This window comes from Chaetura pelagica, unplaced genomic scaffold, assembly GCF_000747805.2.
Source record: "Chaetura pelagica isolate M959 unplaced genomic scaffold, ChaPel_1.0 scaffold170, whole genome shotgun sequence".
In the NCBI taxonomy this organism is placed as follows: Eukaryota; Metazoa; Chordata; class Aves; order Apodiformes; family Apodidae; genus Chaetura; species Chaetura pelagica.
The window spans coordinates 622,760-636,893 of record NW_009952048.1 but is presented as its reverse complement, the minus strand read 5'-3'; the positions used below and the strand labels follow the sequence as shown (position 1 = coordinate 636,893).

The 14,134-nt window shown below is 36.4% G+C and overlaps 1 protein-coding gene across 2 annotated transcripts in view; it reads left to right on the top strand.

The window, feature by feature from the left end:
- DOPEY1 (dopey family member 1) overlaps positions 1-14,134 on the top strand; it is a 50,903-nt gene that overhangs the window by 20,165 nt on the left and 16,604 nt on the right. For both annotated transcript variants that reach the window (XM_010003036.1, XM_010003044.1), the window contains exons 14-22: positions 1,221-1,845; positions 3,576-3,850; positions 4,495-4,647; positions 6,827-6,927; positions 8,179-8,438; positions 9,147-11,136; positions 11,230-11,341; positions 12,243-12,425; positions 13,938-14,063. In XM_010003036.1, the coding sequence (XP_010001338.1) occupies positions 1,221-1,845; positions 3,576-3,850; positions 4,495-4,647; positions 6,827-6,927; positions 8,179-8,438; positions 9,147-11,136; positions 11,230-11,341; positions 12,243-12,425; positions 13,938-14,063 (3,825 nt within the window). The remainder of the gene's footprint in view (positions 1-1,220; positions 1,846-3,575; positions 3,851-4,494; positions 4,648-6,826; positions 6,928-8,178; positions 8,439-9,146; positions 11,137-11,229; positions 11,342-12,242; positions 12,426-13,937; positions 14,064-14,134) is intronic.

Below are 14,134 nucleotides of genomic sequence, written 5' to 3'. Positions count from 1 at the left end.
GATCCATGCGCTTTTTAAGTTGTTTCCTTGTTCATCTCACATTCTTGCCAGAAAGCAGAGGCTGTACTACCAGATGCCAACAAGACTGTAGGGGTTGAGAATAGCCCAGAAAGCTACCGTTGGTTCTTTTGGAGTAGAAATTATTCATCAGATTTGTGCGTATTCTGAAGTAATGAGGAATTAAAGCGCAAAATGAGTCATGAAGAACTGTTGTTCCTGAGGCAAACCTTTGTTGTTTCTAGGGGATTATTTTTTTCTTTCTAGTTGCAAATGGTTAGTAGTTTTTAAATTAAAGTTTATTTCTTATTTTATAAGTATAACTTTTTAATCAAAAGGAATCTCCAACTTCCAGATCTTGGGATTGGTATATAAAAAGAAAGATGCTGGCTAATTGAAGTTGTACCATATATATATACCTATGAATTAAGATTCCATCCACATTTAGTAGGCAATTTCTTAAGTCAAAGAGCATAATTTTTATTGAGAAATTGAGCTGTCATTGTTAGTATAAATATTTGTGGTTCTTCTGTCAGTAGTACATCTAGACAGTTGTTAGGTTAAAATATTTTAGTATCAAATGTGATTATTTACTTGTACTGTGGGAACTTCAGAAGTGTGACCAGAGAAGTGTATCTGCTTTTCTACTCTCTCAAGACTTCTCATTATTCTCGGCTGATATATTTTTTCTCCTTTGCCAGCAGGCATTTTTTTTTTTTCTCCTTTTTGACTGCAGAAGTGTTTGATTAACAGATAAATAACTTGTCCTTTAGTAAACAGGCTAAAATCTAAAGTATTAAAAGAATCTTGATAGCTAAAGTGACCATAAGCAATGTAGTTCAATGTCTTCTTCCTCCTAGAAATCAAGGATTTTCTTTAATGGATGAATATTTCAGTTTATGATGCTGTATAAATTAATAATACCTATGTCTGTGCACTTCAGCTTTCTTTCATTAAAAATAGGCATGATTATGATATGAAGAAAATGTTAACAGCAATAGTATTTGAAGTATCTTACTTGGTAAATCATGTTTTTTTTATAGTTAGCTTGGTCTGGCAAGCTTACTGAAACACCAAACATTTTGCATAAACTATATTTATATGAAGAGATTGAAAACTGTGCAGTAAAATAGATACTTTCAAATGGAGAGGTAAATAAATATTTTCTCACTGGGACCTGAATAATCCATTCTGAACAATCGTTAAACTTTTATCTCACTCAGGTACCATCAGTTTCACTTGAAAATCCAAATGATGTGTTTGAAGATGGTGAAAATCCTCCAAGCAGCCGATCATCAGAAAGCGGATTCACCGAGTTTGTACAATACCAGGCAGATACAACTGAGGACATTGATAGAGCACTGAATGAAGGTCACGGCACACCTGGCATTCCTATTATTGGCAGCACATCCTCAGAGACTGAGACAGCATCAACTGTGGGATCCGAGGAAACCATCGTACAACGTCCTTCCATAATGACACAGGGGACGGCAGCTCGAAGTGGGAAAACGATCCAAAAGACTGCAATGCAGTGCTGTTTGGAGTATGTCCAACAGTTTTTAACCAGATTTATCAACCTGTATATCATTCAGACTAATTCCTTGTCTCAGCCCTTAGGGGCAGAGCTTCCAGTAGACTCCACTAGAGATCAAGGACAGACCACAAAATGGGACAGAGAATCACAAGTTGATACTAAGGTGAAGAAAACAAACAAGAAGAAAACACCGAAAGAATACCTACCTGCCTTTATTGCTGCTTGTCAGCTTTATCTTGAATGTTCAAGCTTTCCTGTTTACATTGCTGAAGGAAACCGTACTTCGGAATTGCATCCTGGGAAGCCTGAAGTTGGTAAGCTGCACTCCTCGTTGTTCTTTGCTTTAAAAATATTGATTGATCTATCTATATTAAAAATGTAATAGTACTTGTGTTTTGTATGTGTTGCTGTTTGCTGTTCCTTCCAGAAATGTTTCCTTCTGTATCGGTTTGTTTTGTTTTTGGAAACTACACTCCTTTTTAGTAGATATAATAATTTTGCAGGTGAGGGATTTGATGCTAATTAATATTGTGGTGACAAATACAAATTACTAAAAATGAAACCTGAGAGTAGATTTTCAGAGGTCTAGATATTCAGAGGTGCTTTTTCTACTGTATGTGTCCACAGTGTTTTCTCTGTCATACTTTTAATAGCCACAACTGACATAAAGTATGTTTTTTAGCTTCATTTTAACAATTTTGGCTTACTGTGCATGTTGATCACTTTGTGCAATACATAGAAACTGTAAGCATCTCTCCAATAAAAATCATACCAGATTAATTATTTTTACTTTGCTCCTGTAGAAGGAAAAGTTCTTGCAAACAATTCTAGCTACAGTTGCATTAGAAAACAAAAAAAGGGTAGGGTTTGTGAAGTGTGATACAAAGATGTGATTAAAATTCTCACAATGCTGGATTACTGACTAATGTGACATTTTAGATAAGCAAGCCTTTTCACAGTTTGTGAAGTCTTCAATTTACAGTGTTAATTTTGGTTCTGCTTCGGGTCTCTAGCTTGGGAGTCGCTGCCTTACATTGGTATAATGGTGAATATGCTTGGAGCATGAAAGAAATAGTTACAATAATTTTGGCTACTGTCTCAGTCATCTTCTGTGATCTAGGGAACACCATGGTTTCAGCTTTTTGTTCTTATTCACAGTTTTCAAAATCTATTAAGGGCTAAACAGTGGGCACTGCTTGGAGATGAATAGTTTTTTGGCTTTTGGAAAGAAGCATGATAATTTAACAAGGCTGCTTCTTCTATTCCTGCAGTCTTTAAAATATGCGTTGTGTATCTTCATTAAATAGCCAGGAGCAGAGCATATTTCTGACTTCATGAGATCCAGACTTATTTATGTCAGCTGAAGGCAACTTGGTTATAGCTATTTATTAATTAAAGGCATCACAATGCTGAAGAGGTGCTACCTGTTGTAAAAGATCTAACACTGGGTATTTGCGTTTCTATAGCATGACCCTGAAAAATGTTATTTTTTTATTTACTCCAAACACTAGCAACCTTCAAGTGAGTGTTGTGGCAGAAGACTAAAAATATTTTTAAAATATTTTAGAAATCAGTTGTGTGCTTATTACTTTTCTGAGGATATCACACTTTTGATTCTTGCTGCCATGTAAACTTTATAGCAGAAAGCCTGTAGAGCTTAGGTACTATGTACTTTAAACGAAGGCAGTGATTCTAGGAATCCTCCTCACTTTGTTTAATGTCTTGGATTTGTGTTGCTTGTTCATCATCTGAACCTTCCCATTTGTGATGCTGCACTTGCAGTCTATTAAACAGTGTGACTTGAAGGAATAAGCATTCAATATAGGTGGTCTTCACTACAAGGATGGCGAGACACTGCAACAGGTTGCCCAGAAAAGATAGCGTTACATAAGTAATTATCTTTCTCCTGCATAAATACCATACAATGAGCAGGTTTCCATATGAAAAGTAAAGGACAATTGTGCATTAGTTATGGGATACAAGAAGAAAATTTGTAATATTTAAAAATATTAAATAGATGTATCATCTGTGATTTTTATTTCAGACTGTGAACAAGTACAGCCTCCACTGTGGCTACAGACCTTAATGAATGCTTGCAAGCAAGCGAGTGATTTTAGTGTACAGGGTGTTACTATTTCCCTTGTGATGGACTTGGTTGGATTGACTCAATCTGTTGCTCTCGTCACTGGAGAAAATCTGAACAGTGTGGAAACTGCTCAGCCTCTTAGCCCTAGCCAGGGAAGAGTAGCTGTGGTCATCAGACCTCCTCTTACTCAAGGCAATCTGAGATATATGGCTGAAAAGACAGATTTCTTCAAGGTACAATGCAATAACTCATTGTTTTCTGTAGACTTCTTTTCCTGGCTGGTGAAGACCAGCAGTTTTGGCCAGTTTACCATCCTTGGTATGGTAAATCAAATTTTCTTACTGAGTATTTTGATAACAGTTGTAACCTGTGTTAGACTCTAGATGAAAATACATAGTAAGTTTTTTCACTGTGATTGTCTTACTGACTGGTTGAAAATCATTGTTTGAATAAGGATTGTAAAAATTTTAATGAACTGTGATTGAATAGCATAGATAGTAAGTAAAAGTATGAAACTGAGATATGCTTAATGTAGAATCACAATCTCTGCATTGTGTAGTTTATGGAATAAATAATTTATGAAATATTATAATCAACAGTGGATATGTGGTAGTGAATTATATTTAATTGAAAATTTATTTCTGTAGATGCCTGTGAGTTCTGAGTCCTAACAGGAGTTATTTATGTTGTAGATTATTGCAGTGTTTCAGACAGTTCCTTATGTTCAAACAAAAAAATAGCAGTTTGATAAATTACCTTTTGGTCATAGGGTGTCATCAGATATGATGTTTCTCACCATTGCATATTGGTCAGAGCAAAACAAGGCCATGATACTCATTCACTTGTGTCTCTTGCAACTTTTTTTTTATGTATAAAGCATATAGCTTTAACTCTTTGGGACCAGCTGGGTGATGGAACTCCTCAGCATCATCAGAAGAGTGTGGAGCTCTTCTACCAGCTGCACAACCTTGTTCCGTCTTCTAGCATTTGTGAAGATGTTATTAGTCAGCAGCTGACTCACAGAGACAAGGCAAGTTGTTTATATATTTACTAGAAGACGACTTTAAGTATATAACTGTAGAAATTAATTTATGAAAAGGACTTATGCCTCAGAGGAGGGCATAAATAGCTTCAGTATTGAAAACATGTTGCCTTCTATTGATAATTTCAAACATTAAAGATACTCTTATATTTTACTTGCATGCAGAATGTCAGATTTGCCCAGCATCATACTGCCACCCTCTCCCCCATATTTCCACTCATAAGAAACCTTGCCTGTAGTAGTTGAGCCTTGTCTTCATGACATTTTGGTGTTTCACAGACCTATGAAAAGTGTCTGTAATAGGTAGTAATTGAGTACAGATTTTTCTAGATTCCATTCCAGTTGTCCCTGTACAAATCCATCAAATTTAAGCACGCTTTCTTTTGCTGTTTCCTAAGCAACTATAGTTCGGTCCTCTTGTGTTCTTCCTCCTATTTCATCTAATTATTGCATCTTGTCAAGTAATTTGTCCTGATACAGCATACTTTCTGCTTCCTTTCCTCCACAGAACTTGCAGAAGGAATGACAGGCAGGTTATCATTGCCAGATCTCTGTTGCTTTTCTTGGCAGTGGGGTTGGATTGCTTCTTTCTCAAGACAGTCATGTGTGGCCCCCTTTACCTTTCTATCCTTTTGCTTTCTCTTTTCTTGCTCCCTCTCAGCTGAGGTGTCCTTTACTATCTTTCTCTTTTTGTTGCCACCTTCTTGTTATGGTTAGGGATCTGTTTCAATACCTTTCCCTTTCTGTGAGACACAGAAATGCAATCTGCTGCCTTTGGTATTACAGATTTTCTTCTTCAGCCTTAATTCCCTTCCACTTCTAAGCAGCAGTGAATTGGTTTGAGTTTTTTTGTCTTTCTGATAATTTTCATATACTACCTGATTCTGGCTTTTATTTTTTTTTTGCTTGTTTGGTTTTTTTTTAAGAGTTAATGCAGGTATAAGACAAAAGAGCAGCTTGTAATGAATAAAATTTTCCTTTTTTTGCCCATCCAAAGAGCTGTTCTCTGTATTTCTGAATGTGAGCCAGTCTTTTGACAAATTACTGCAGTTCACAGCTTGGCATGTTGATAAAACTGCCCATGATCTGTATTTTCACTTATTAGGCTGTCTGTGAACTGCTGTGACTATGGATGTGGCATTTGCTCATCTCTGCCAACCTAAACTGGGAAAACAGTAATTTCAACTGGGAAAACAGTAATTTCTTACATCTTCCCAGAGGCTTACATCCAGTAATCTTTATGTGCTTGAGAACTGGTATTTTCACTCTTTATTCAGCAGGTACTAGGGAGTTGTTTTGTGGAACTGTATGTATTTTGCAGCAGTGTTGGGAGGTTTTTCCAACGAGAAGCATATTTTTTTCTAAGTACCTGTGATGCTTGCTTTACTTTCCAGAATGTTGCTGTTTATCTTGTTTGGATTTTTACTAATTTTAAGTCTGATGTGATCTTCCTTGTGTCCTTTCTGCAATTTTCAGGTTTTATAGCTTTTACTTAAAATGTTCATGACTGTGGCAGATAGTGGTTGTATTAGCTGTTGCAAAGCTGCTTAAGCTGTGTCTTGTAAATTAAGCCTGGAAGTATGCCACAGTGGCATTAACAGATTTTAGATTGGTCTCATTTTTATTAGAGATAAGTATTCCTGCTGGTCATTCCCTGTAAGCATATAGTTTAGGAACAAAAAAGTGAAAATATTCATCTTCTTGTCTCTGCTTATCATCTAGTAATTTAGTTTAAGCTCTGATTGTATTTGAAAGTAATTTTGATGTTTTATTCTCTATAACCTTCCTGCTCACTCTTCCCAGTCTCTTCAGTGCCTTGGTACACATAGATAAACTCACTGCAGACAGAGCTGTGCAACTTGTTAGAGTAAAATAAGTATTATTCAAGCTATCACATTAAGTATTTGGAAGTTTTTCGGGCTAGACTTTGAAACTAGGGTATCCAAGATCAAAATGGGGGATGATCCTTTCATGCTACTCAATTGTTTAGACACCTGTTGTTGCCTGTTACTGTTTTTAACATTAGCAAATAGGATTTGAATGCATAGTCAAAAAGTTAATTTAAAATTTAATTATAGCTTTTAAGCTACTCTATGCCTCTTTTTTTGCCAGTTGTTATCAAAAGCTGTTGTTTTCTGGTAGATCTAACTTATTACTTGGTCCACAGAAAGTAAGAATGGAAGCCCATGCAAAGTTTGCGGTGCTATGGCATCTCACCCGTGACCTTCATATTAACAAGTCTTCTTCCTTTGGCCGTACCTTTGACAGGTTGGTGGCTGCAAGCATGGCTCAGCTGAAATAATTTTACTTAAAAAAATTTAAATTGTATGATACTGGCAGTGTAGAGTGTTCAGGAACTGGGGAACTAGATTTGTAGTTGTGAGAGCAAGGAAGGAAGACAAGAGTTAATTCATGTTAGACAAACTTGTTTTCACAATGATGATTATGTAAGCTATACATGTTTCTGCTGTCTGTAAAGAGTAGGACAGGAGAGATCACACGATTCACTGACAATCACTGGTTAAAATATTTGTGTATGTTGAACATAGTATCTGAGTTCTTAGTGTGATCTGGTAAAAACAGAAGTAGGAGAAAGAAGTCAACCCAGAATTCAGTTATATGAAAGTGGAAAGTAACAGCAAAGCTAAGAAAAACTAGGGACAAAATTGGAAGTAAGTACAAAGGTATGATAGTTCTTGTGTTTGATTTCAGTGTTTTGTGTAAGATGTCATTATGGCAAGCAGCAGAGGATTTCTGTTTGGCATTCTTGTGTCAGTCTACCTTCTTAAAAGACACTGAATGATGAAGACTCTGAAGTACTCGTCTTCCTCAGCTAGCAGAAATGTGGGAAGGTGTTTGTATCAATCTTCTAATGTATACTTAGCTGTAGGAAGTGGAATAAAAGGTTTCTTATTTCTATTATGACTAACAATATAATGTAAATTCTGTACATACAATTAAGATATGTACTACTGGAGGACCTAAAACAGTTGGTAAAATTCAGAATCCAGTGCCTATATTGTTTTTCACCAGGTCTGGAAAGGGTTCTAAAGGCTAAAACTATTAAAAGAGGCAAATAGTGACCATAGGAAGTGCTGAATTGTCAAATATATTTCTTCTCTCACTTCTTGAAGGAAAGATACTTTAATAAGTTGTCTTCTCTTTTCCACGCAACTGTGTGAATTGACTTTTTAAAGTTTTATCTTTTTGTACTGCAGTAGCACTTAGTAGGCAACCAAAGCTTGTTATGCTACTAGCTGTGCAAATACTTGAACTGACTATACAACTGCTACTGTTAGGTAAACTATTCTCATTGACTTTATTACTAGGTCCTCCTGGCCATTTCTTCATTAGGCTAGACTAAAATATAAAACTTCAGGTTGTGAAGTTTGAACTCCAAGGAAAATAGTTTTATATGGAGAAGAGACACAGAAGGCACTGACACATATTAAATTAAAATGGGATTATTCTGCAAGTAGTGTAGAGTATGTGCTAGGTTAATCCTTCTTTCTATTCTAGATCTTTGTTTATTATGCTGGACAGTCTTAATAGCTTGGATGGTTCTACATGGTCAGTGGGACAAGCCTGGTTAAATCAAGTGCTGCAAAGACATGATATTGCACGGGTTCTTGAACCTTTGCTCCTACTGCTTCTCCATCCAAAAACTCAACGAGTTTCTGTTCAGCGAGTACAGGCTGAATGTTACTGGACTAAATCTCCCTGTCACCCTGAAGATGAGAATGAAAAGCACTTCATGCAGAAGTTTAGCTGTGCTGATGGTATGTACACAAGATGACTGTGGAAGTTGCTTATTTTATTTCTTTATTGGTTATTTGCATGCAAATAAGAAACGTAGTAGAAATTTTTGAGGGTAACATACAAAACAACATGCTGGTGTAGCTACTGCTTATATGTGCATTTGTGCATGGTTTCTAATTCAAGTTTGGGTGTTCCAAGTATTGTTAAAGTTTTATTGTTCTAAAATTAAGATACACAAATATTTTAATACAGAGCACTTTCTTATGTCTTACTGAACTACAGTAGAACTTAAGAATAAGGCTTGAAGCTTAACCAAGAAATGAAATGCTTTTATAAATTAGGACCACTTGTATGGGGCTGGCTGAAATCATACTGAGAAAGTTTTGAAGGTGTTTGCATGTGCTGTGTAATTTAGTAGCATACCAATCTTTTTTATGAAAACACAAGCATATAGGACTGTGTAAGGTTTCATGGGAAAATTATGTTGTTTTGCTAAGATCTGCTGCTAAAGTAGCCTTGTTTTGGTTATATGAATATCTGTTGTTTACATATTAACTTTTTTTTTCTGCTGTGAAGGCAAGAAGATAATATTTACTGTGCTTTTACGATTTGAAGTCTCAGTAATAGTTTAAATTCAAAATTTTAATTGTCAATTATTATTCTGAAGAAAAAATCATGTGCATAATTTTTTTGGTGTGTTTTTCTTTAAGCATTTTGCCATGTGCCAGTAAGCCAAGGACAACTTATTATACCTAAAGAAAGCAATGAAAAACAACTTACTATGGATGAAATGGAGAACTTTAGCCTGACTGTCAACCCTCTGAGTGACAGGCTTTCCTTGTTAAGTACCAGCAGTGAGACGATACCCATGGTCATGTCTGACTTCGACCTTCCTGACCATCAAGTTGAAATACTGCAGAGTTCTGACTCTGGCTGTTCTCAGTCATCTACTGGAGACAACATCAGTTATGAAGTGGAAACAGAAATCCTGAGTGCTCAAGATAGCTCTCAGACTCTAAGAGAAGACTCACCTGATGAAATTGTGCAACAAGTGGTTACAGATCTTATATGCAGAGTTGTAAGTGGCCTTGGAGAAGAGGCTGAACCAGTTAAACATAGTCTGCACTCTGAAGATAATTCCTGTAAATTCAGTCCTTTGGATGACTCTGTAGAGGTGACAAAAATTGAAGATCAAAATATTCAGAGTAGCCAGAGTAGTTTGCTTAGTAATGACAGCTCCCAATTGCTATCAGCCTCCACTGAGGCTGGACTTGAGAGCTTAAGAGATGAAATTTCAAGAAATAACTCTTCACCCTGTATTGCAGAAAGCCAGCAATCCCTCTCTGATCTCACTCTTGCCTCCGCTGAATCAAAGTCCAGAAAGCGAAGCCACAGTAGTATTCAGTTCAGCTTTAAAGGAAAGATACCAGAGAAAATGTCAGAAAAAGAAATAATCGTTAAAGAGGCTGGTAAGCAACCAGGTGCAAAACCTAAGGTGAAAATAGCCAAAAAGAAAGATGAAGAGAAGAAGAAAGCACAAACAGAAAAGCTTAAACAAACAAATGTCTTCTTTAGTGATGGTCTTGATTTAGAAAACTGGTACAGTTGTGGAGAAGGAGAAATTTCAGAAATAGAAAGTGATGTGGGCTCCCCAGGAATACGAAAATCTCCCAACTTTAATATCCATCCATTGTATCAGCATGTGCTGCTTTATCTCCAGCTGTATGACTCTTCAAGGACACTGTATGCTTTTTCTGCAATTAAAGCCATTCTGAAAACAAATCCTTCAGCTTTCGTAAGTGCCATCTCTACTACCAGTGTCAACAATGCATACACTCCTCAGCTTTCCTTGCTCCAGAATCTTCTAGCCAGGCATCGGATATCTGTTATGGGCAAGGATTTCTACAGCCACATCCCAGTTGATTCTAACCATAACTTTCGGAGCTCTATGTACATAGAAATTCTCATCTCTTTGTGTTTATACTATATGCGGAGCCACTATCCAACTCACGTTAAAGTAACCTCCCAAGACCTGATAGGAAACCGTAATATGCAAATGATGAGTATAGAAATTCTGACACTTCTCTTTGCTGAGTTGGCAAAAGTGATAGAAAGCTCTGCAAAGGGCTTTCCTAGTTTTATTTCGGACATGTTGTCCAAGTGCAAGGTTCAGAAAGTGATCCTGCACTGTCTGCTGTCTTCTATCTTCAGTGTACAGAAATGGCACAGTGAAAAGATGGCTGGAAAAAACATAGTGGCTGTGGAAGAAGGTTTCTCTGAAGACAGCCTTATAAATTTCTCTGAAGATGAATTTGACAATGGTAGTACTCTGCAGTCACAGCTTTTGAAAGTACTTCAACAGCTGATTGTGCTGGAACATAGAGTAATGACTGTGCCTGAGGAAAACGAAACAGGCTTTGACTTTGTCATAACAGACTTGGAGCACATTGGTCCCCAGCAGCCAATGACTTCTCTTCAGTACTTACATTCCCAGCCAATAACCTGCCAAGGCATGTTTCTCTGTGCAGTGATACGAGCTTTACACCAGCACTGTGCCTGCAAAATGCATCCCCAGTGGATTGGCCTTATCACTTCTACGTTGCCTTACATGGGAAAAGTTCTTCAAAGGGTGGTTGTTTCAGTGACTCTCCAGCTCTGCAGGAACTTGGATAATTTAATTCAGCAGTATAAATATGAAACAGGACTATCTGATAATAGGTATGCACATAATCTTTTTAAGGAGATTTGATTGTGTTGAATAAGTTTACAACTGGATTAACCCATTTTAAAAAATGCAATATCTTATTTTAGGCCTCTCTGGATGGCATCAGTCACTCCCCCAGATATGGTTCTTACTTTATTAGAAGGGATCACAACAATAATTCATTACTGCCTCCTGGATCCATCTACGCAATATCATCAGGTAAACTTGTCTGGGTGTCCCAGAGGCTCCTATGCAGTCATACCAAATTAAGGACTGTCATATTAGCAGATATGAAGGTCTGACTGGGAAAAATACCAAATATGTTGTCTTAGGTATAAGGACGTTTTTTGTTGATAATATACAGATCTCAAACAGAAAAACTATTTTCTACTCAATACGCTTTAAAGATAATAATAGTTTTGGTTTGGTTTTTCAGGTGTTTTTTTTTTGGTTTTTTGTAACCCTGAAATAACTAACTTAGGAATTCTTTCACTTTCAGACCTGTAAAATGCCACTTTTTTTGCTTTGGTTTGTGAAACTTCCCAGACTTGCTGCAATATGTCAAAACATTCTCTTTCTGTTCCGTCTGTATATTCACAATCTGCCTTTTCAGTCAGGCAGTATTTTTAGATCTGATACTCTGAGCATAGACTCTGTTAAGAATTTGGCCCAAATTCTGCAAGATTTTTTTTCCTGTTTTCTCTGCAATCTTGTTTTAGCTTGTTTTAGCTTATACTCCTTTGCCTTCCATTCATTGAAAAGTTACTGAAAAGCATTTACTGTCTATGCAAACAAGTAATTGTGCCTAGAGTATTAGTTACACTTAAAATTCTGAAATAATCGTTTTGCAAAGTTATAGGCAGGTAATACAAAATTGCTGCAGACGTGAGGCCTCATGTGTTCAGAATACATTTGTTGTGGTGCAATTGACTCAAAAATTCTTAGTTATATTTAATAGACTCAAAACCTGTTAATATGAGAATTATTGAAAAACTATTTTGGAAAAAAGTTAAGGTTGAAAGCTTCTATGTCCATTAAGTCTCAGTTTACATTATTTTACTCATGCTATTTATGTAGATTTTTAATGCTCTTCCTCCTCTCTCCACTTCAAATCCACTAGCTTTTGGTTAATGTAGATCAGAAGCACTTGATTGAAGCACGCAATGGGATCCTGTCTATCTTGCATATGATCATGTCTTCTGTGACTTTGCTGTGGAGCATCCTTCACCTCGCAGATTCTTCAGAGAAAACTACTGCAGCTGCTGCTGCATCCATTACCACTATTAATCTTGGGTCAACAAAGGTCAGAATACTAGGGATAATGTTGTTTAAGTTGTCCATGAATACATTTGTCATATTATTTCCAATTCCATTCCCTTGAATGTAAACTGAATTTTAATGTTTGTCCTTATCTACTCATCCACCCCACAAACAATGCTTTTATAAAGCATTGGGTATTGAATCTGCTTAGAAATTTAAATGTATTAGTTCAAGATAAGTGTCTCACCTCTTTGCTCTCTACAAAGAAAATTAAGTCCATCCTGAAGAAAATAAGCCAGCCTTTTATGCCTCTGAAGACATAAAATATTAATCTTAAGAAAGGAGAACCCTCCTCTTACAACATCATGTACTCAGGCACTTATGAACTAGTTCCTTTATTCATTCAGTTGCCATAGAGCGATGTCATTGTGCAGAGGGAAAATTCACAGCAGATAGTGAGCTAGTGATAGTAAAGAAGAGAACCTGAGAAGGGGTCAAGTACAACTATATTGAGAATGCTGCCTCACCCTCTTTTGGAGATAGTTCAAATGTCTTATACATTACATTATTAAATAGGAAATTGTAATTTACATTTTAAATGTTTTAAAATAAGATTTCCTCAGATAATTTGAGTACTGTCAGATGCTGTTTGTGATTATGCTGTGTTACATCAAATTGAAGGACTGAAAAATTCCTATCTAAGACTCCATGTCTTTGCACAGATGGCATCCATGGTCATATTTGTGCTGCCCATACGATTTCCTACTCACTGAAAGAAAAGGAGACTGTACTTGGTGGCCTATAATATTATGTTGCTTCTGTGAAAAAAACATTAATGCACTCTGGTTAAACATTAATTCTTCTGGATATCCCAGCTTTATTTTTAATCTGCCCAAATGCATAGTATGCAAAAGAGCATTCAGCATGTCCTCTGTGTGGAAGTCTAGTTTCAGTTCAACTTGTTCAATGTAGTATCAGGTTACTTTGCTTTTTCAGGAAATTCTTTTGTAGCTGCCTTGGAGTTGGTGGATGTGGTTAAAAGCACAAGAAACTGTGGAACTCTACAGAAATATGTGTCTAAAGTATAAACAAGCTTTTTAAGCTTCAGTACAACTAGCTTGCTTTGGAAAACATGCTCCATAATCCAAATACTTTTTTTCTGTTGCACCGCTGTCTAGTTTCTCATCCTGAGTCACTGAAGTTGTTTATCCCTACCTTTGTATGCAAAGATCAAACCTTTATTGCAATTCATCTTTTTTTCAGGATGCTTTATGATTTTGTCAGATAAGTTTTAGTTCAGTGCCTTTCCATCAGTTGCTTCCCGCTTCATTAGCATTTGCAAATTTAACAACTGTATTTTATCTTCCCTTGTCTTAGTCAAGAATAAAATGATTTAAGAGCACCAGATGTAGAATAGATCTGATTGAATCCTTCCATATTTTATAGATGTTAGTGGTAGTTACCATCCAAGTATGGCTTTATAGCTAGCTGTTTTGAATATAATGCTGAGGTGCTTATCCAAAGGTGTTTGTGTTGTTCTGCTTCCCCATTTCAGAATTTGAGGCAGCAGATTCTTGAACTTTTGGGTCCCATTTCAATGAATCATGGCGTTCATTTCATGGCTGCTATTGCATTTGTGTGGAATGAAAGGAGGCAAAATAAAAATACTTCTAGGACAAAGGTATGTTTATACTACGGCGGTCAGTTCAAATAGTGGTAATAGCTTTAAGTGATTTAGAAGCCCTAAAGAGA